The sequence below is a fragment of the Ammospiza nelsoni genome, chromosome 23, assembly GCF_027579445.1.
Source record: "Ammospiza nelsoni isolate bAmmNel1 chromosome 23, bAmmNel1.pri, whole genome shotgun sequence".
Classification (NCBI taxonomy): domain Eukaryota; kingdom Metazoa; phylum Chordata; class Aves; order Passeriformes; family Passerellidae; genus Ammospiza; species Ammospiza nelsoni.
Window position 1 is genome coordinate 5,753,233 of NC_080655.1, and position 23,261 is coordinate 5,776,493.

The following is a 23,261-nucleotide window of genomic DNA, read 5'->3' on the forward strand; positions in this document are numbered from 1 at the left end:
TAATTTCCTAATTTCCTTTTTTCAGTTTCTTAATTTTCATAGTGTCCCTCTTTTGAACCTAACTATTGCTGCTGGTTTTCCTGTCCTAGAGATCTTTGTGGTCATCAGAAGAACATTTTGGCCCAGGTTTGTTGTCCTGCAGGTAAAGTCAGGTTAACATGTACACTGAGCCTGGGATGAAGGAAGTGTCTGTGTGACTGGCTGGGTTTGGAAGTACCAGAAAGAACTTTAAAGAGGAAAATTATGAGTGTGGCTTGCACAGGGCACAGCCAAGACCAAGAAGATGCTGAGCAATCTGTTGTTTGCATCAGCCCAGATGGCTGGACTTTGATTTGGGCTGGGGTGTTGGTAACCCCAGCAGGAGAGCTTTGGTAGTGGGAGGATGGCCACGAGATACAAACATGTCCCTCTCATCATCATCCTCCTCCCCTGACACCATGATAGCACCTTCCACAGCAAGGAAACCCAGCCAGAGGCCATAATCCAGGCTGGCAGGTGGATCAGACACTCCATGACCTTGGTAAGTTCCTGCGAGGTGAATAAAGAGCTCTTGGCACTGTGTGAGTAAAGAGAACCCATGAGCCACAGTGAGAACCCAGCTAGCACCATCCTCATCCCAGTGCTGCACTGCTCACCTGGTCACACCTGGGCAGGTGAGTGTGAGGGACACTGGGGATACACAGTGACAGTGACTTAGGCTACTGCTGGTTCCTTTGCTTCTTTTCTGCCTGGGTCAGTGCTGCGATTGAAAGCGCTTCAGATGATATTTCATGTTGGGACTCAGATGTTTATTATCTCTTATCTCTGTCATTTTTTACATTCCCACACATGGCTGGACAGGCTTCACCCAGGAGAAGATCCCTGTGGTGTCACCCCAGCGCAGGGCACAGGAAAGGGGCTGCTCAGGGGACACCACTGCCCCAGTAGAGGTGGGGCTCACTGCAAGGTGCAGGTGTGTGTGGGGGAATGTAAAAATCCCCTCAGAAACTTCCAGGCTTTGCCCTGTAATGATCTACCATGGAGTTTTCCCCACCTAGGCTGAGAGAGAGGACTCCCCCCATGGTGCTGTGCAGCACTATTGCCAATCTACATTAGATTGCTTCCCCCACTGGCCAGTTCATCCCTGCCCACCCCAAGTGTTCATCCCCCATTCCCCCTACAGGTTGCTGCCCTGCCCTGTGCCCTCAGGTCATTGCTGCTGACCCCACACTTAAACCTGTGCACAGCACATGGTGGTGTCTTTGTCCCTGATCCCTTTGGTGTGCTGGAATAAACCTTCACTGGAATTTATCATACAAAAAGCCCTTCTGCCTCCCTGTGCTGAGCTAGCCATGGTGAGTGTGGTGTGTGAACCTGCCTGCTCTGTCTGAATGTTTGCCCAAGCAGCTTTTCCACAGGAGATGCTTATTGGGAAATAGCAGCAACCACCATCCAAACCCCACGTTGCTACAGGTGTGAGCATGAGGGCTTGTGGCCATGTCACCTGCAGAGAAAGACATCACCCACAGCCTGGGAGATCCCCTGCATCGTGGGACGTGTTGTTGTCCTTTTGTTGTCCTTGCCTGCCACCCCATCCCGCCTGCATTCCTGCAGCCTGACTCAGGGTTTGCAGATACTGCCCACGCCTGCCCGGCCACACCGAGGGCTCAGCCCCTCCTCCTGGCACGGCAGCTGGGCACAACTCGGTCAGCCAAGGTCACAAAGGTGTTTGGAATCAGGGAAAGGGGAGGGAGGAGTATGGGAACCATCATGGAAAACCTGGAGCTACAAGAGATGGATTTTGCAGGGCTCCTGTGAGAGGGGACCTGTGCAGTGACACATCAGCATGACTTTGTCAGGATATCCCAGGCTCAGCAGCCCTCCAAAGGAGACTCCAAGGAAACCACAGCAACACTGAGTGACTGGCAGCCAGCAGTTAATGCTCTTTGTCACTTCTCCATCCCTGAGTGGGAAAGGACCAGTGGGATTGGAAAGGTCCTTCCCTCTTCCAGCCTGAGGTTAGAAAACTTCAGCATCTGTGAATACAGGACAAGAAGAAAAGTGAGCAAATAGTGATAGGGAAAAGAGAAAAAGTCATTCCAGCAAATTGTTCCATTTCAACAAAGCTCAGAGGAGGAGACGCCTGAAGATGGGTCCTCAACTTGAACAGGATGAGGGTCAGAGATGTCTCTGCCAGTGGCGCAGGAGATGAGATGGGATGAGAAAGGCACTGCAGGCTAAAGGCTGTGTTGGACAGCAGAAATTGCAGACCTTTCCCCAAGTTCCAGGGACTGTCTGTGTCTGATATTGCCCCTAAAAGCAGATATTGTCCCCAGTGAACTGGTGACCCCATAACTGGGGCCATGGCACTGATCAAATTGGGCTGGTGAACGTCAGAGCAGAAATGCAGGAGGAACAAGGACTTCCTTCCAAGCACGCACCAAAACTCAGGGCCAGACCTTGATGTCAGGGGGTTTCTATTTTGAGTGGAACTGACTCAGTCTCTCACACTTCTCCTGGTCTCTGTCAGCCTCTCTCCACCCCCAGCCTGAGGTGTTTGCACAAGGGGCACGGCTGGGCCTGAGGGCTGAGACACAGCACAGGGCTGCCACGTCAGGTCTGCTCTGCAAGGGCTTCTCTCAACTGGCAGCGACAAAACAGGGCTGGGGAAGGTTCTGGATGCATCAGTTATTATTGTTATTACAGGATCTCTCACCTCCAAACATTGCTCTCTTCACCTTCCACAAGAGTCAGCAGAGCTGCTGCTTTTTAGCTGTTCATTCTCATTGTGGGTGCCTTTTCTGACTGCTGTCTGTTAAAGTGTTGGGAAAGGAGGAAGACATGGGAATCTGCTGACATCTCCTCATGCTGCAGGAGTGGGCTGGCACTCTGGGCTGGCAGCAGTGTCCTTGCAGCATTGGCACCACCTGGCAGCATTGGCACCTGCCTGGCAGCACTGGCACCTGCCTGGCAGCCTGTTCTTTCCCTGGTCCTGGAGCCTGACACAGCACTCACTGAAACACCTGCCCATGGTATCTTATCTGCCAGTCTGCTGCACACTGGGATGTCCCAGATATTCCATTCCATGGGTTCCCCACATCCACAGGATGCACACAGGGCAGGAGCAGCCTGGCTGTGCCCCCTGGCTCTGCTCAGCACTGGCTCTCTGCTCTCCTGTCCCTTTTTGGGGCTCACTCAGCACCCCACAGACACAGATGTGAGGTCCTGAGGTGCTGGAAGTCCTCCAGAGCTTTGTCATGTGGTATTCGTGGAGTATCAGCACTTGGATCCTACTCTGCTGCTGTCCCCTCTGACCTTGCTCCCTGCTGGAGCCCCCGGATTGCTCCTGTACAGGGAGAGCAGGGAAATGTTTCAGTGTTCTGAGTGTCCCAGACAGGAGAGAGAGCTGCCAGGCTGGGCAGGACATGGCCACCTGCATGGCCACCTGCATGGCCACCATCAGGACTTCAGAGAGCCTGGTGGAACCAAGGGACCTTCTGCCCCAAATACAAATCATCCCTGCTGGGTTTGCAGCCAGCCCTGGGCCCTGCTCCAATACAAAACCAGACAATCATGGAATCTCCTGTGCTGGAAGGGATCTACAAGGATCACGGAGTGCAACTCCTGGCCCTGCACACACACCCCAAAATCCCATCCTGTGCATCCCTGAGAGCATTTTCCAAACACTCATTCGCAGAATTCACAGAACTCACATAATCACAGAATCACCAGGCTGGAATAGATCTTGAAGATCATGGAGTCCAACCCAGCCCCAACACCTCAACTCAGCCCTGGCACCCAGTGCCACATCCAGGCTTTGTAAACACCCCAGGGATGGTGACTGCACCACCTCTCCGGGCAGAACATTCCAGAACTTTATCGCAGAGCTCCTGGAGCTCTGGCAGCCTCGGGGCTGTGCCCATTCCCTGGGGAGCCTGGGCAGTGCCAGCACCCTCTGGGGAAGAGCCTTTCCTGCTCTCCAGCCTGACCCTGCCCTGACACAGCTCCAGCTGTTCCTTCAGGTGCTGTCACAGGAGAGGATGTGGTGCCTGGGGCTGGCTCTGTCCCCAGCTGGTGCCCCTGGCTCTGAGGAGCGGGCAGGAAAGGTTCCTGCAGGATTTGTAGGCAGCAGACTGTGCCCAGGCTCTGCTGTCAGGGACAGAGGGTGAGGAGCCTTCCTTGGAGCTCAGTGGCTTCTCCCAGGGAAGACGAACCCAAATCCTGGCAGGCATTGGACATGTGCCAGTTGAGTGATCTCTCAGCAGCTCCTCAGCAAGTGCCCAAAGCTGAGAACAGCAGAGACCTCCCCCAGCTGCAGTCACGAGTGCTGTCAGCACCGAGGTGCAACTGCTGCATTGCCTCACATCACCCATGGTGCTGCCACACCTGGGACATTCCAGCAGCATTTCGTCACCTGGTGACTCAGGGCCTGGCTTGGCTCTGAGCTGGAGCTGTGACCTGACCCTAGGGACAGTCCGTGCATGGTGCTGGCCCCTGTGGCACCGAGGAGCTCCAGGCCCCTGTGGGCTGCTGGCTGAAGGCCCTGTGGGTCAGAGAGTCAGTGCTGAGCAATTCACTGATGGGGCTGAGTCACTGCAGAGAGGGGAAACTGCTCAGGAGGCCTGGGGATCTCTCCATCCTCTCCCTCTGGCTCTTGTGCTGCCCCAGCCATGGGTGACAGCTCTGTCCTGCAGCTGGCAGGGCGTGGAGCCTGGCATAGATGGTGCTGACAGCCCCAGGAACCCCACTTGTACCTCTGCTGATACTGCAGGTGTTGGGTAGAGCAGCTCCAACGCTGTGGAGCCCATCCTGCCCACCCCTGGACAGGTCCTCATGGCTGTCAGGCGGGATCCCGCAGTGCAGAGAGTCTGCAAGGTAAAAAGCTTGGCAGGGAGGTTTTCCCTTCCTGCATCATCCTTCAGGCTTCCCAGGCAGAAACAGGGCTGTTTAGGTAAAGGCTTAGGATGTTCCCTTCCTGTTCTGTGCCCTGCCCTGAGCCTGGGCTGTGCGTACCCTTAGAGCTCATGGTGTGAAGCTTTGGGCTGAGCCTGGATATCCTCAGAGCTCATGTGTGCAGCTGTGGGACCTCAGGGGGCTCCTGCCCCCCAAACCATGCAGCACCAGCACTGTGCAGTGCCCTGCAGTGGGCACAGGTGCCAAACTGTCAGGGCAGAGCACAGATGGATGCCTGTCTCCTCCCATGGCCTCCAAGGAGCCTGGCATAACCCTTCTCCCCACTTGTGCACAGCAATGGGGATGTGATCTGCTCCATGCTCTGTGCCCTGGCTGGATGTGGCTCCAGCAAAGCCTCTCTGGCCCCAGAGCAAGGGGGTCTGTGTGGCAGGGCCACATACTCATGCAATTATTAGATAATAATGACAATATTTAGAAATAATTACTCCTTTCTTGATTGTACCCAGTCCTAGCTGCAGACAAAGTAGGCAGAATGTTTCAGTCTATAACACCAGTTATCATTACAATTAATAAAATGTGGACATTTCTATGTATGTTATTTCTTATGAGCCCTCCCAGGTCACAACCAGGCTGGGACACAGCCATGCCCTGTGCCAGGACACCTCCAGGACAAGGACAGGATTTGGGGGGCCAATATTTGTGATGGTCAGAATGGAACCCCCCAGCCTGGCTGGGGCTTGGAGAAGGGAATGCAGTGCCAGGGTGTGGGCACAGCTCCCCACCCTCATTTGCATGTGTGCAAAGCAGGGAATTTTCCACCAGCCAGCAGCTGAAGTTTCTGCAGGGTGACCTTTGTCCCCAGGCAGGCTGGGAGCCCAGGGCAGCTGACAAATGTCACCGTGGTGCCCTGTCACTGTGCTCCCCCAGAGCTGGGCATGCAGGGCACTGTGTCCTGCCCCCACACCCTGGCACTGCCAGCTCAGCTCAAAACCAGCCAGGACCCCCCAGATCTCCCCAGGGAGGGCTCCCAGTGCCCTCTGCCCACCCTGTACCAGCCCCTGGTGCTGCCCCAGCCCTGAGGGAGGGCTGAGCTGTGCCACAGGCTCTGGGGGTGGCACATGAGGGACAGGCTGTGTCACTCTGGGGTCACTCAGTGCATCACAGCATCGGGGGCTGCCCGTGGGTGCAGGATCTGGGCAGGATGGAGAGGGTGAGCTGTGTGCTGGAGGGCTGCAAGTGGGACAGCCAGGAGAGGCCACTCAGGAGATGAAGATGTGGGATGGAGGTGTGGATGGAGCCCCTGCAGATGGGACACCTGAGGTCCCCACCCGAGGGGCTGGCAGGACTGCAGGCAGCGCTGAGGTGCTCATGGAGCCCCTGGAGGCACCTGGGCCCCTCCCAGAGCTCCCAGCCGACCTGGCTCAGTGCTGGGCACAGACCCCTCCTGCAGGGCAGGGTGTGACACTGGTGTGACACTGGTGTGACATTGGTACCCCTGGTGCCAGCTGTGCCTCCAGTGCCAGCTGTGCCCCCAGTGCCAGCCATGCCCCTGCATCCTTTGGAGGTGTGCCTTGCCCTGAGGGGCACACAAAGCACAGAGTGCCCTGCACCACCTCCCCTCACAGCATTCTGAGGAAACACAAACAACAGCGTTCCCAAAGGAAAGGACAGTGTCCCCAATGACAGAGTTCCCAAATGACAGTGTTCCCAGGGGACAGTGTTCCCAAACAACAATATTCCCAAACATCACTGTTCCCAAAGGACAGTATTCATGAATTAAAATACTCCCAAACAACACTATTCCCAAAGGACAGTGTTCCCAAAGGAAAGGACAATGTTCCCAAAGGACAGTGTTCCCAAGGGACAGAGCTCACAAAGGACGCTATTCATAAAGGACAGTGTTCCCAAACAACACTTTTCACAAATGACACTATTCCCAAAGGACAGAGTTCCCACACGTGTGTTCCTGGAAGCACAATTCACCTTGACTTTTGCCCAGAGCCCAGAACAGCCAGGGCAGAGCGTGGCTGGGCAGCAGAGCCGTGCCTGGCTCGGGGCTCCATGGGCAGAGAGCTTTCCACAGGGGCTCCATGGGCAGAGCGCTTTCCTGAGGAGCTCCATGGGCAGAGAACTTTCCTGAGGAGCTCCATGGGCAGAGAGCTCTCCACAGGGGCTCCATGGGCAGGCTGGTTCCACAGGAGCTCCATGGGCAGAGAACTTTCCTGAGGAGCTCCATGGGCAGAGAGCTCTCCACAGGGGCTCCATGGGCAGGCTGGTTCCACAGGGGCTCCATGGGCAGAGAGATTTCCACAGGACCTCCATGGGCAGAGAGCTCTCCACAGGGGCTCCATGGGCAGAGAGCTTTCCAGAGGGGCTCCATGGACAGGCTGGTTCCACAGGGGCTCCATGGGCAGAGAGATTTCCACAGGGGCTCCATGGGCAGAGAGCTTTCCACAGGGGCTCCATGGGCAGAGAGATTTCCACAGGAGCTCCATGGGCAGAGAGCTTTCCACAGGGGCTCCATGGGCAGGCTGGTTCCACAGGGGCTCCATGGGCAGGCTGGTTCCACAGGGGCTCCATGGGCAGGCTGGTTCCACAGGGGATCCATGGGCAGAGAGCTTTCCACAGGGGCTCCTTGGACAGGCTGGTTCCACAGCTCCCTCAGTGCCAGAGCAGGTGGGGTGCAGCAGCACAGGTGACCCCAGCCCACAGCAGCTGAACGCAGCTGAACCAGCTCTGCCCCCAGAGCTCCCCCAGAGCTCCCCGTGGTTCTCTGGAGCCCCAGTGCCAGCAGGGCTGGGCCCCCATGGCTGCAGGGGCTCACTGAGAGCAGCCAGGGATGCTGCAGCACCCTGAGAGTGGTGCTGGAACAGGGAATGAGCACATCACCTCCAGCAGGATGGCTCCAGGGCTTTGGGGAGCTGCTGCAGCCCCCCCTGTGCAGCTGCCCCCCAAAGCCCAGCTGGCACAGCTCTGGAGGCCCTGGGCACAGAGGGGATGGCCAGAGGGGGGCACACAGCAGCCAGGGAGCAGGAGGGAAAAATGAAAGATTTCTTGCTAGAGACAGAGGGACTGAATTGACACAAATGGAGAAACCAGATACTCATCCCAAAAGAAAGGTGGTGGACTTGAGGATGGTTTATTTTCTACACTTGGGGGTATTTTTGCTCCAAGTCACATTATTGCCTTTTTGACTTTTCCCTGACATTTACAGGGAGCTTTAAGGTGAACCACCAAAGGGAGAGCTCACAGCCTCTCCCAATGGCCTTTTTCTGCTTGCAGAGCACTGCTGGTTTAATTCCACGTGCAAACACTGCCTCTGCCTGAGCTGACCTGGCTGTGGGCTCTCAGTTCCTCCGGGAAAGCAGCGAGGCTGCCGCTGCCCCAGGGCTGGGAACGCTTCCCTGCACAGCCCTGCAGTGCCTGGCTGGCCCTGGGCTGTCCCTGGGACTCAGCTCCTGCTGGGGCTCTGGGAAATCCCTCTGTCATTGGGGCTTGCCTGCTGTAAATGGGTTTGGGTGTTCCTGTGCTGCAGTGACTGCTGGGACACCCACGCATGGAGCGGGGCTGGGATCCCACAGAGGATCCCACAGAGGATCCCACAGAGGATCCCACAGAGGATCCCACAGAGGATCCCACAGAGGCCCTGGGGGCTCTGAGCTCACCCCAGCAGCGCCATGGGCAGACAGGAGCAGCTTTTCATCATCTCCAGGAGCAGGGGAGGAGAAACTGCAGACCCAGAGCCTGTGCTGGCTCCCGGTTGGCACCGGGGTGTGCAGGGCAAACACTGAGGGTGCTTCACTCCCCAAAACCTCAACATCCACTGCACACCATGCCCCATTGCAGGGAGCAGTGACAGAGCTGGGGCTGGAGGGGATGAGCTTCTCTGACCCCCTCCTTGCCTCTGCAGGGACCCCCAGGCTCCCCTCTCCTGTTCCAGGAGCCTGGTAGGGGTCAGTGATGGGCACCCCAGGGTGTGGGAGCAGTGATGGGAACCCAGGGTGTGGGAGCAGTGCCATGGGGGTCACTGATGGGCACCCCAGTGTGGGGGATCAGTGCCAGTGTGGGATCAGTGCTATGGGGACACTGATGGGCACAACCAGTATAGGATCAGTGCCATGGGGACAGTGATGGGAGACCCCAGGGTGTGGGATCAGTGCATGGAGACAGTGATGGGCACCCCCAGTTTGAGGGATCTGTGCCATGGAGACACCCCCAGGGTAGGATCAGTGCCATGGGACACTGATGGGCACCCCCAGAGTGTGGGATCACTGATGGGCACCCCCAGTGTCCGTGGACAGGCTCAGCTTTGTGCCCCGGTGTCACAGGGCTGGCACAGACATTGGGTGGCCTCAATGCCCCTCTAGGCAGGACAAATGACAGAAATGCACAGGGTGTATCCCTGAGGACCCTCAGGGGTGCCCGCAGCCCGGCCCGGCTGCTCCCTGTCTGTGTTTCTGTGTTTGCTGTGTCCCCTCCCTGCCCTCTCGCTGCTTTCCTGGCAAACAGGCGCGGCCAGCCCGGTTATTGCCCTGCTCCCCAGCGCCGCTGTTTGCTGGAAACAAAGGGAGCCTTTTCCTCCTCTGTGTGCCCCACGTGCCCCGAGTCTGCGGCAGCAGAGGAGCCAGGGGTGACAGCTCACACGGGAGCGAGGGGAACAGAGCGCTGTCCCCTGTGCCACCGCTGCAGGGCCACCAGGACAGCTCTGCTGCTGTGTGTGTGTCACAGAGAGCTCTGGCTGCCATGGCAGAAGGTTGGGCTGGAGCCTCGTGGGGTTCTGACATTGATTCTGAGTTAAGAATAAAAGATGCGTTCACTGAGTGAAGGAGTCTGAGCCCTGCAGGGCCCTGGGAGGGCTGAGCTGTGCTGGGTCTGCTCTCACTGCCAGGGCTGATGGGGGACTCTGCCAAGGGCAGAGGGGTGGGCAGCTCTGTGACATGGTAACCCCATTGGAGAGGAGCCTGGGGTCATGGACAGGAGCCTCAGGGACAGGGAGACAGGTGCTGCACACCTGGGGACAGGGCAGCTTGTCCCAGCCCGAGGCAAGGGGCTCAGCATCACTGGCACAGGCAGCTCCTGGCAAAGATGCTCCTCATGCTGCACACAGGCAGCTCCATCTGCCCTCAGGGGACCCACCCACTGCCCATCCCCACTGCCATCCATTCCCAATGCCCATCCATTCCCAATCCACTGCCCATCCCATCCCACTGCCCATCTCATCCCATCCCATTCCATCCCATCCCATCCCATCCCATCCCATCCCATCCCATCCCATCCCATCCCATCCCATCCCATCCCATCCCATCCCATCCCATCCCATCCCCTGCCCATCCACTGCCATCCTAATGCCCATCCCACTGCCCATCTCAGCACCAGCATCACCCCTGCAGTCACTTCTACCTTATTTCTACTCAGCCTTTCAAACTTTCTCCATCTCAGCCATTCTTCTGGGCTTGGATTGGAGCAAATGGCCTGGAGAAACTCTTCTTTCCGCTCAGAAATTCCAGGAGAAACTCTCCTTTCCCTCAGAAATTCCCAGGAAAAACTCTTCTGTCCCCCAGAATCTCCCAGCTCAGTGAGCAGTGGCAGGGACCACGCACATCTCACCCCACTGGGCTCCTCCAGGAGGGAGATGCTGGAGCAGGAGAGCCCAGGGGGATCCTGCAGGACTCTGAGAAACCCCTCAGAGGGTTGGGGGTCCCAGCAGTGCCCACCCACTGCCCCTGGTGTCCTGGTGCTGCACCCTCATCATCCTCCCCACCGTGGATCAGATGTGGCCCTGTTCCACCTCCCCAGCACCTGGGGAGCTGTGGGGGTACCTGGGCATGGGGTGAAACAGATCCCAGGTGGCTTTGCAGATCCCCAGCTGGTTTTACACATTCCCAGGTGGTTTTACAGATCCCAGGTGATTTTACAGATTCCCAAGTGGTTTTGAAGATTCCCAGGTGATTTTACAGATCCCCAGGTGGTTTTACAGATTCCCAGGTGGTTTTTGAAGATCCCCAGGTGGTTTTACAGATCCCCAATTGGTTTTACAGATCCCCAGGTGATTTTACAGATTCCCAGGTGGTTTTGCAGATCCCCACGTGGTTTTGAAGATTCTCAGGTGATTTTACAGATCTCCAGTTGGTTTTGCAGATCCCCAGATTGTTTTACAGATCCCAGGTGATTTTACAGATTCCCACGTGGTTTTGAAGATTCTCAGGTGATTTTACAGATCCCCAGTTGGTTTTGCAGATCCCCAGATTGTTTTACAGATCCTGAGGTGGTTTTGCAGATCCCCATGTGGTTTTACAGATCCCGAGGTGGTTTTGCAGATCCCCATGTGGTTTTACACATCCCCAGGCAATTTTACACATCCCCAGGTGGTTTTCCAGATCCCCAGGTGGTTTTCCACATTCCCAGTTGGTTTTGCAGATCCCCAGGTGGTTTTCCAGATCCCCAGGTGGTTTTACACATTCCCAGTTGGTTTTGCAGATACCCATGTGGTTTTACACATCCCCAGGCAATTTTACGCATCCCCAGGTGGTTTTCCAGATCCCCAGGTGGTTTTCCACCTGCCCTTGGCTGCAGCAGAGCTCTGCTGTCCCTGAGAACAGCTTTGAAGAGCTCCAGTCTGTTGGGTGGTGCAGTGCAGGCTCAGGGACCCTCCTGGCCCGTGTCCCTGCTCCATCAGAGAGTTTGGAATGTGTTCCTGGTTTGGAATGTGCTGCTGGGGCTGTCCCTGTGGGATGTCAGTGGTGTATGATTTTTATGCAGACTTGTCCAAAGCACAGAGGAATGAATGAAATACCTGCAAGGGGGATGGAGGAAAATCCTCTCCTGGCTCCCAGGGGAATATTTGGGCTCTGGTAGAATATTTGGGCTCCCAGTAGAATCTGGCAAACACACTCTCATCTCCCAGGGAACAGCCTGACCTGTGAGAATCAGCTGGAGGAGATGAATGTGCCATTGCCAGGCAGTGTCAGGGCTGCTCTGGGCCAGCCTGGTTCCAGCTCATTGTGAGCTGCTGCAAACAGGGAGGGGAGGAAGAGGAGGATCCCAAAGGAGCGGCTTGGGCAGTGATTCCCTGGTTGCAGAGCCAGCCTGGGGTCACCCCTGTGCCTCTGCAGTGTCACCTTGCCCCAGTGACCCCTCCAGGCAGCTCCGCGACAACGCCTGGCCCTTGTGCAATGCCGCGGAATGAAACCAAAAATAAAAAAATAAAAATAGCTCAGCTCCTGCAGAGCACCTGGCTGCCAGCACCTGGCAGGAGAGCGCTGCAAGGGCTCCCTCCTCCGAGCTGATGGGGCACTGAGGGAGGGAGGGAGGAGCTGCTCATCCTGCTCAGCAATCTGGGGGTGCTGGGGGGTGCTGAGGGGTGCTGGAAGGTGCTGGGTGGGTGCTGGGGGATGCTGGCTGGGTGTTGGGGATGTTGGGTGGGTGCTGGGTGGGGGCTGGGAGATGCTGGTGGGTGCTGGGGGATGTTGGATGGGTGTTGGGGGAGGTTAGGGTGGTTGCTGGGGGGTGCTGGGTGGGTGCTGGGGGGTGTTGGGGGATGCTGGGGGGTGCTGGGGGGTGCAGGGGGATGTTAGGTTGGTGTTGGAGTATGTTAGGTGGGTGCTAGGGGGTGTTGGGTTATGTTGGGTGGTGCTGTGGGATGCTGGGGGGTGCTGGGGGATGTTGGGTGGGTGCTGGGGGATGTTAGATGGGTGTTGGGGGATCTTAGGGTGCTGCTGGAGATTTTGGGGGGTATTTGGGTGCTGTTGTAGGGTGTTCAGGGGTGTTGGGCGCTGCCAAGCTGCCCATCCTGGCCCTGGCACAGGGGTGGGTTCTGCCCATCCTGGCCCTGGCACAGAGGGTGGGTTCTGCCCAGGCCTGGCCAAGGAGCAGTGCCAGCCCCCCTGAGCCTGCTGTGGGCACTGGTGCCCCCGTCTCTCCTGTCTGAGCCTTGCAGAGGGAGCTGGGGCAGCGCTGGGGTTTGCTGAGGAGCAAGTTCAAGTTATTCCTCCTTCATTTAACCCTCTCTGTGCTTGGCTGGCCGAGCTGCCCCTGCCCTGGCTCTGCTGGCACCCCGGGCACTGCACTGTGCCCCGCTCAAACTGGACCCAGTTCAGCTCTTTGGGGCATTTTTTCTCCTGGGTCATTTCAGGTGCAGGGCAGTGGATCAAGGGCAGAGCAGTCATGAACCCTGACTCACGTGAACTTTCAGATTCCCTGGAATCCTTGCAGCCTTTGAGTCACCTGTGGGGATAGTGATACACTCCATCCACTATCAGAGGGCTAAAAATGCATTTTTATTACAGTCTCATGATATTTATAACCAACATTGTTCACCAGAACCTGGCTGCTTCTCAATAACACCTGTAACCCAGTTGGTTAATCAAGGAACCACCCTTTGGTAAACACCTTACCAGAAAAACAACTTATTCAAAACACCAGCTGCAGATTGCTGCTGGAGATTTGTTTACCATTCTTTGCCTCCCTAAAACTTTGCAAACCAATTCATGGGAAGGCTTATCTGCCTTTCTGTGAGCAGGCAGTCACATCCACAGGCACACAAAGCTCACAGGAGTGCTGTGACATCCTTGGCTCTCAAGGAAACTCAGGCTGAGCCAATGATCCCTCTGAGGCTGCAGGGCAGGCCTTGGGCATTGCCAATCTGCTCCTGTAGAGCCCAGCAGGAGCCAAAATCCTCCTTTTCTCATGAGGATTTCCAAATGGTGCTCAAAACTCAGAGCATCTGAGAGTCAGAGGCAGCACGTGGCTGCAGAAGCAAGGTGAGAGATGCCTGGTGAAGGCTGAGCTAGAACAGAGGCTGGACAGAGCTAAAGAATAAAGTAGGAATTTATTAGGAGGCCTCAATGGATCCACCTTGGGCAGCACAAGAGCCCAGCAATTTACATTTTATCTGGGGCAAAGCAACCTTATAGAAATGCCACTACTATGGTAGAATTGTGCCTAAAGACAAAAAAGCTTTTGTTCTCTATTGCAGCTTATTAGATACCCAAGGCACTGAGTATAAATTTCTACTGAAAGCTAAAGTCTGTATTCTAAGTCTGTATTTCTATTTCAGTTTGTAGCTTTATATATCTCAGTTTCTCATGGGGTTTCAGTTCAATCCTTGTGCTTAGATTTCGCTCCAGCCCTGTGCCCTGAGGGGCTTGTACCAACAGCAGCCAGGGCTACAGCCCAGGTGAACCCAAATGGTCACAAAATGGATGACAGGTCATGGGGTCTCTCACTTTTATAAGTTTTGGTCCATTTGCATATTGGGGTTAATTGTCCAGTTAGAGCTTTAACCCATGAAGTCCCATCCTGCTTGTTTTTCTGTTTTTAGTTCATATTGTTTGTGCTCTTGGGCTGAGATTTGGATCATTTGTCCTTGGTGCCCAGCTATAGCAGGAATTGTTTTGTCTCCCTGCTCTGTGCACAGAGCTCAGCATCCCTTAATATGAACCCAGACCCGCACACTAAAGCAGCGAAGAATCTGAAAAATAGAAAAGCTAAACTGAGGCATCATGAGAAGGGAGAGCCCTCGGGCACAGCTGAGCCCTGGCTGACCCTGCCTGTGACACTCTGAGGAGCAGCTCCAGGGCAGGGGGGATGAGGGGTTTGTGCTTCACTGAGCCCTCTGATCTGGGGGCACTCACTCCTCCTGTCCCCCAGCCCCAGCATTTGTGTCAGCCCAGCTGTGGTGGCCCAGCACCAAGTGCCAGCTGAGCTCTCTCTCACAGCGTGGCTGTGAGTGGAGCAGGAGGCCATCCCACACCAAAACTCTGTCAGCATTGTTGGGATCTTTAGCTTGTCACAGTGACCCCGAGAAAAGTTGGAAAGTCTCTTTTCCCAGGCTGGTGCTTGAAGAAGGAGTCAGGGCTCTTCATTTCTCCTTCTCAAGGTTGTTTATTGCATCTTATCTATAAAAATTTTCTCCTGCCCTGCTGAACTCCATCCAGCAGGACAATTCCAGGTACTCTGCCTGCCCCCAGGGCAGTGTTATGTCTTTATACTAAAAACTACATGTACAATATTTACAACTACTTTCCAATACCTATCACCTGTGTTAGACAGTGAGCTTCTACTCTAAACCAATCTGCAAGTGCCAGCATCACAGCAGAAGATGGAGGCCAAGAAGAAGAAGGAGAAAGGCTGGGCATGCCCAGATCCCTCCATCTTGCCTCCTGAACCTCCATACCAAAAACCCCAAAATCTACTTTTCCACCCTGTGATAACTTCACTAATATTCTACCTAAACTGTTGTGGCTTGCAGATCTTCATACAAGGTTGGTAATTTGCTCCATGGGTCATAATCAAACCCACAGGTGTTTTGGGCTCTGTGCCAGGGTCTCTGAGCCCCCTGGCAGGGTCTGGGCTGCTCAGGACAGCCAGAGGGATGTCCTGGCTCCTGACAAGCAATGTCCCACATCCCACCATAAACCCACTCAGAACACCCTGTGCTTCACCCTGGCAGCCCTGGCAGCCCTGTCCTGCCCACCTGGGGCTGTTGTGGAGCATTGGAGAATCTTGGGGGATGTTGGGGATGCTGAGGGAAGCTGGGGGTGTTTGGGGGTACTGGGTATTCCAGGATGGGGAATACCAGGGGGGATGCTAAAGGGATGTTTGGGGATCTTGGAGAATTTTTATTCAGGGGAGGATGCTGGAGGGACATTGGGGAATATTTGAGGATATTGGGAGATTTGTGGGGATGCTGGGGAGGGGTTTGAGGATGTTTGGGGGATGTTGCAGGACGTCGGGGGGATGTTTGGGGATGTTGAGGTAGATGCTGGAGGTGTGGAAATGCTGGGGAAGAGGTTTGAGGATGTTTGGGGGATGCTATGGTATGTTTGGGGATGCTGAGGGGCTGTTTGGGGATGCTGAGGTAGATGGAGGGATGTTGTGGGATGTCAGGGGGATGCCGCGGGGCTGTTTGGGGATGTTGAGGCAGATGCTGGGGATGTCGGGGCTGTGGAGATGCTGGGGAGAAGTTTGAGGATACTGGGGGATTTGTGGGGATGCTGGGGATGGGTTTGAGGATGTTTGGGGATGCTGAGGGGATGTTTGGGGATATTGAGGTAGATGCTGGGGGTGTAGGGGCTGTGGAGATGCTGGGGAGGGGTTTGAGGATGTTTGGGGATGCTGAGGCAGATGCTGGGGGTGTCGGGGCTGTGGACCTGCCCAGTCTGGCCGCTGTCCCGTGTCCCGGGCGGTGGGTGACCAGCAGAGGGCTCGGCTCCCCTCCAGCCGCCGCTTTTTGCTGCCCGGCGCTGCCCGGGCTCGCAGAGCCGCGGCCGGAGCCGGAGCGAGCGGCGGTGCCGGAGCCGCGGGGGCTCGGAGCGGGCACGATGGCATCGCCAGCGCCGCCACCGCTGCTGCTGCTGCTGCTGCTGCTGCTGCTGGCCCCGGGGGCCGCGGGGATGCGGGGCAGGGCTGGCCCGGGGCAGGCTGAGCACACAGCCCCGGTACCGGAGGGGATGCGGGGCAGGGCTGGCCCGGGGCAGGCTGGGCACACAGCCCCGGTAGCGGAGGGGATGCGGGGCAGCACAGAGCACGGGCAGGCTGGGCACACAGCCCCGGTAGCGGAGGGGATGCGGGGCAGCACAGAGCACGGGCAGGCTGAGCACACAGCCCCGGTAGCGGAGGGGATGCGGGGCAGCACAGAGCACGGGCAGGCTGAGCACACGGCCCCGGTCCCCGCGGACAGGCAGCGGCAGCGGCGGGGCACGGAGGAGGACGCGCGGGCCGTGCAGCAGTACGGGCCGGGGGTGCGGGTGGAATTCCCGCGGCCCCTCAGCTCCGGCAGCCTCCAGCCCACCCGGGCCCTGCTCCCCTCCAGCACCGACCCCGGGGTCCCCACGGAGCGGGACGGGCCCGAGCCCCGAGCCAACCTGAGCACCGTGTCCGACCGGCGGCTGCAGATGCACAACCCGCTGTACCCGGTCACCGAGGGCTCCTACAGCGCCTACGCCGTCGTGTTCCTGTCCCTCGTCGTGTTCACCGTGGGCATCGTGGCCAACCTGGCCGTGATGTGCATCGTGTGGCACAACTACTACATGAAGAGTGCCTGGAACTCCATCCTGGCCAGCCTGGCTTTCTGGGACTTCCTCATCCTCTTCTTCTGCCTGCCCGTGGTCATCTTCAACGAGATCACCAAGAAGAGGCTGCTGGGGGACATGTCCTGTCGCATCGTGCCCTTCATGGAGGTAAGGGCTGCTCAGGGCCCCAGGGATGCAGGACTCAGCTCCTGTCTGTCCCCTTGCTCTGGGGCAGGCTGTGGGGCTGCTGGCCTGGCACAAGGACAGCCAGAGATCCCTAATGGGGCACAAGGAGCTGAGGGACAGTCCCCAGAGTGCCCTTCCCTCTGGCTCTGCAGCCAGCACTGATGCTGCCAGGGCTGGGAAAAGCCCATCAGACCCCATCCAGCCAGCACAGGGATTTCTGTCAGCAGGGTCCCCCCATCTGTCTGTTCCTGGCCCACCCAAGGCTGGGGGCTCAGCCCTGCGGTGTGCTGGACACTGTGGGCTGCTGAGGATGGCCCAGGGGGCTGCAGGTGGAATGGGACAGCCCAGGAGTGAGGTCTGGAAGCCTGAGATCTGTGCTTGTCCTCACACCTCAGGGAGAGCCAGGCACCCACTGAGGAGGGCAGAGGGACTGTGGGGACAGGGAATGGACAGAGGAACTGTGGGGACAGGGGATGGCAGAATGAGCAAAACTGCCCCAGAGGGCAGGCAGGATTTGGGCTGATGCAGGAACCCACCCCTCAGTGTGCTCATCTCCCATCCTCGAGGGAACCTTGGGTCCAGCTGTGCCCTGGTGAGACAGACAGAGCAAGCCTGCCTGTTCTCTGTGGTCAATGCCCCGTTTATCAAAGGGTGCAAACAGCTGGAAGAGTTCAGGGACAGGGTCAGGTCACTGAAGAACCCCTCAGGCTTGGTCAGACCAGGGTTCAGAACTTCCCCTCCCCTGGGCATCCACCCCAGTGCTCTGGGTTCCTGTCTGCTCCATGCCCTGCCCCAGAACAGTCCCCTGTGACAGTCACCTGTGACAATCCCCTGTAACAGTCACCTGTGAGTCCCCTGTGACAGACCCCTGTCCATGCCCAGGGTCTGCACTGTGCAGGGTTCCCTGGGCACAGCCCTAAAGCTCCAGCAGCACCTCAGGCTCCTCTGGGTGCAGGGGGATGGCCTGGGGTGTCCCACTGAGCACAGCCCCAAACCTGCACAGCCCCAAAGCTGCACAGCATGGGGTGTTTGCTGGGGGAGCCCTGCAGCCCCCTTGTACCCCTGCCCTACAGGCATTGCTCCTTTCTGAGGTGTCCCACCCCATCCTCTCACTAACTGGAGAGTTTGCCCCATCCCTGTCCTCCACCTCAGGCTTCCAGCTGCACCTGGGTGCACTCAGAGGGGCAGGAGTTTGCCCAAGGCCCAAAACAGACCCTGTTTTGAGGAGGATCTGAGGAAGAGCTGCTGCTCATGGGCTCCCTGTCCCCTGAGAGAACCCTGGGGGTGGCACCAGCAGGTTCAGGGATTCAGGGTGTCCTGGGACAGCTTGGTCCCAGAGGAGTCAGGAAGGGACAGGAATGCTGGTGGGATGTTGGTGCTGCAGAAGGATGAGGGTGTCACAGGTCCTGGTGTGGGGGGTCCTGCCCTGCCCTCCTGCCCCCCAGAGCATGGGCAGAAAGGGCTCCAGGGCTTCCGCTGGGGCAGCTGCAGGAGCCACAGCCAGGCCAGAGCCAAATCCCAGCAGAGTCAGCTGGGAGAGGGATCCTCTCTGGAGGCCAGGGCTCCTGTCTGTCTGTCTGTCTGTCTGCTGGGGCTGTGGCTCAGGCACTGCATGGATGCTGTGGGAAGCAGATGCATCCTCAGTGCTGTGGCACAGGGCCAGGCTTTGGGAGCAAAGCTGGTCACAGGGGCTCCTGGGGACAGGCTGTGTGCAGGGATGTGCTGCACTGACTGATGCCACCATCAGTGCCATCCCTGCAAACAGGGCACTGGAGATGGGTGCTCCACAGCACCAGGAGAGATGGAAGAGCCCTTGGAAGGGTGTAGGCAGCAGCACAGCAACACCAAGGGCTGCAGGTGCCAGCCAGGGTGCAGGTGCAGTGTGCTGGGTGCTGGCTCTGGGCTTTGGGCAGAGCTGGGACATGCTAGGAGATGGTGCTGGGTGCAGGATGCTGGTGCTGGGCTGGTGTCCTGATTCTGTGTCTGGGGAGATGCTGCTGTGCATAACTGAATGTGCTGCTGAGTGCTGGCATCACTCTGGCCATCAGCTGCTGCAGTGCCCAGCCCAGGGCCGAGGAAAAGCCTGGGGGGTCAGGGGGGGCAGTGTTCCAGGCTGTTCCAGGCTGTTCCCAGGGCACCACGTGGAGCCCTGGGAGGTTTCCTGAGTGCTGGGAAGGTCTTTCAGCACGGGTTTGATGTTTGATGGCTTCGTGAGGCCAGGAATGGCCCCAGCACTGGGACACCAGCATGTGACTCTGCCATCATGCTGGCCAAGGGCTGTGGGACTTGGCTCCCACTCTGGGGCTGGGAGTGCTGGTCGGTGCTGGCCACAGCGAATCCTCTCCCTGCCCTGGCCTCCTCCTCTGGCAGAGGGGATGTTTTTCTTGCTATTCTCAATGCAGCGGAAATTGCCCCAAGCTGATTTGGGACAAGGGCGCCTTCAACTCGCTTGGCCTGTCCAGGCAGGCCTTGGGAACCTGGGAACCCTGGGAACCCTGGTGGGTGTGATGGACCCTGCTTCTCCTCTGCTAGAGCCATCCAGGACAGAGCAAAAGCCTGAAGGACAACCCTGCTGTTCCCACCTTGGCTGGATGGACAGACAGACAGACATCCAGCTAAACTTCTCCCTTCTGCAGAAAAGGGAGCTGGGCAGGGACTACAGGGGCAGGGGACATTTTTATCCTTTCAGGAGTCACAGAAAAGTGACTCTAAACCTTGGGACGCAGCCACAGGTGTGACCTCCCTACAGCCTTTGGAGGAGGGGTGGTGGTCTTAGGTAGCCAGGTGTCACAGACATGTTTCATGAAAAATCCTTTCCTTAGGGTTTTTCCTCCTAAGAAGCTGAGAGGCCTCAGGAACAAAATGTAAACAATGGTTATCTGCTGCTGTGGAATGCAACAGGTGCATCTGTGATTGGTCCATTTTGGTTGTTTCTAATTAATGGCCAATCACAGCCCAGCTGGCTTGGACTGTCTTGGTCAGTCACAAGCCTTTGTTATTCATTCCTTTTCTATTCTTAGCTAGCCTTCTGATGAAATCCTTGCTTCTATTCTTTTAGTATAGTTTTAATATATCTATAATTTAATATATATATAAAAATATATTATGATTTATATATAATATATCATTTAATACTATATATTATATATATTATTATATAATATATATTATAGTATATGATATATACATTATATATATTATTATATAATATATAATATAATATATAGTATATTAATATAACAGTAATAAAATATATAATGTCATATTGAAATTAATATATATTATAATAATTAGTACATAGTATTATATTAAAATTATATTCAATCATAATTGTATATATTATATATTATATATTATATTGATGAATAATGTATTATATAAGTTATATAAATAATATGCATTATAATCAATAATAATTTTTATATATTATATAACATATATATCATAAATCAAGCCTTCTGAAACACGGAGTCAACATTCTGGTCTCTGCCAGGGGTTTGCCCGCAGCCTGGCAGAGCCAAGCCCCCTGTGATGTCCCTGTTGTGCCTCCTCCCTGACCAGGTCTCGTCGCTGGGGGTCACCACGTTCAGCCTGTGTGCCCTGGGCATCGACCGGTTCCACGCAGCCACCAGCCCCCAGGCCAGCACGCGGCCCATCGAGCAGTGCCAGTCCATCATCGCCAAGCTGGCCGTCATCTGGGTGGGCTCCATGACGCTCTCGGTGCCCGAGATCCTGCTCTGGCAGCTGGCACGGGACACGTCGCCCGTGTCCGGCGTGATGAGCGAGTTCTGCACCATGAAACCTTCGTCCAACCTGCCTGAGTCCATCTACTCGCTGGTGCTCACCTACCAGAACGCCCGCATGTGGTGGTACTTTGGCTGCTACTTCTGCCTGCCCGTGCTCTTCACCGTCAGCTGCCAGCTGGTGACGCGGCGCGTGCGCGGCCCCGACAAGAAGGGCGAGAGCCGGGGCTCCAAGCAGGGCCAGGCCGAGGGCCACCTCAACTGCACCATCATCGCCCTGACCGTCATCTACGGGCTCTGCACCACCCCCGAGAACGTCTGCAACATCGTGGTGGCCTACATGTCCCCCGACGTTTCCAAGCAGACTTTGGATCTGCTCAACCTCATCAACCAGTTCTTCCTGTTCTTCAAGTGCTCCGTGACGCCCGTGCTGCTCCTGTGTCTCTGCCGTCCCCTGGGCCAGGCCTTCATGGACTGCTGCTGCTGCTGCTGCGAGGGCTGCGGCCCCGACGGCTCCTCCAGCGAGAGCAGCGCCGACAGCAAGCTCAAAACAGAGATGTCCTCCTCCATCTTCTTCGACAAGCCCCGGGAGACCCCCCCGCCCCTCCTGGCCCTGGGCACGCCATGCTAAGTGCCACCAGGGAGCCGTAGCGATCGTTTCACCACCTCCTCCCAAGACCAAACCTTGTTCTGCCATTAGTACTCGTGTCTGGACGTGGAACAAGAGAGACGGCTCAGGGGGCTGCGCCGTGGGCTTCAAAGCCAGCATGGGGCAGGTGGGATTGAAATGCCAGTCCCCATGGCTACCCTGGTGACCCTCTTGCCTCTGCCCAGAGGTCAGTGAGGACAGCTGCACCCTCCTGTCCCGGCTGCCTGGCCGGGCTCCCCGGGGCTCTGCTCTGGAGATGGCGTCGTGCCGGAAAGGTCTCACCTGAAACTACAGAGGCTGACCATGATGGCTCCCAGAGGACACAGCAAACACAAACTGCCCTCCTCCTGTCCCCTCCCCTCCTGCCAGCCCCTCCATAAGAGGAAAAGGTCCAACTGGTCGTATCCCACGGATCCAAGCCGTGCCCTGTATGAGCTCAATAAACCAGTAACCTAGAGCACGTTGTGCTTGCAGCCGCTGGCACTGCTGGGCTGAGCCCTGGGAGTCCCTGGAATGGTTCTTCCCTAAACCTGGGGGCACTGGGGTGGCCATGGGCAGCTGGGGGGCAGGAGGGCAGGGAGCAGCCAGGGGAGATGGGGAAAGGCCCCCAGCCCCTTTGCTGCCTCCCTCTGGGGTGATGCTGAGAGTGAGGGTGCCCTCTGAAGTGTTGGGTTTGGGGTGGTTTGTAGGACCTGAACTGGTCTCAGTAAAGTCCAGCCAGCCCAGCACAGGGCTGAGGTAGCCCCCAGCCTGGTTCCCCATGCACACTCTGCACAACCAAGGTGCTGCTGGGCAGTGCTGTGGGAAGATGTAGGACCACCACCCCCAGCACCCCTTGGGGTGACAGCATCTCCCCAAACTGCCCCACAGGGCTCCTGGCCCTCCTCCACGTGCCCATTGCAGGGCGGTTTCAGGGCACCAGGGTTTCCAAGCCCTCATGTTCCCAGCAGGGCCGGGGGGTCAGGGAGCAGGGGGGTCAGCAGCAGGCGGGACGGATCTGCCCGAGGGCAGCCTGGCCACGCAGCCCCGTCCACCGGAGCTGTTAGAGCTCCTTGTCCCGGGGCTGGCAGCCACCCAGCCCCGGAGTGCCAGCGAGAAGGAGCCGGTTGCCAGGGGCAGTGAAAGGCAGGGGCTCAGTGCGGGCTTTGTGCGCAACACCCACCGGCCCCGCGCGCGCTTTGCTTTCGCAGAGCTGTTTCCAGGGAAACAAAAGGCCCAGTTTTCTTTTGAGAACACAAAACTGGGTTTTTCCTTTCATCCTCCTCGCTGCGAGCCCGTGCTGGGCCCCACGGTTTGGGAGAGGAGGGGTCTGGTCTCGGCCCAGGGATGCAGGGGGCTCATACCCAGGCCGTACCTTTGGAGTGCCCGTGGGGTCAGTGGGGTCCCGGGAGGGTCTGGGGGCTCTGGGCTGCTGGGGGAGGGCACCTCTCATGTGCCTGCTCCACATGGCTCCTCCTGAGCCTGGGCCAAGCGTGAACAAAGCCAGGCTTGTTCTGCAGGCGTGGGGAGGGGCAGGGGGTGCAGGCAGCACTGGCACCGTGCCTGTGGCAGCACCCCCGGGCCAGCCCTGCTCCCACCCTGGGGCAGCTGACAGGGCAGGGCAGGGCCACCCCCAGGACCCCAGCAGCGATGATCACCCCCTCCTGGGGACATGGAGGCACCTCCAAAGGACACAGGAGCCCAGCAGCAGTGGGAACAGCCCCCAGAGGAAGCAGGAGCACTGCAGGACCCAGACCCAGCAGGGCTCTGCAGCAGTTCTGAGACACAGAAGGTCCAGAG

General features: G+C 57.2%; 1 protein-coding gene across 1 annotated transcript; it reads left to right on the forward strand.

The window, feature by feature from the left end:
* Nucleotides 1–511: 511 nt before the first annotated feature.
* On the forward strand, nucleotides 512–21,939 carry GPR37L1 (G protein-coupled receptor 37 like 1). Its single transcript, XM_059487743.1, is given in 4 exon segments — nucleotides 512–520; nucleotides 16,052–16,155; nucleotides 16,157–17,072; nucleotides 20,652–21,939. Coding segments are annotated over 4 exon segments (1,842 nt in total). The 3' UTR covers nucleotides 21,465–21,939.
* The last annotated feature ends 1,322 nt before the right edge of the window (nucleotides 21,940–23,261 follow it).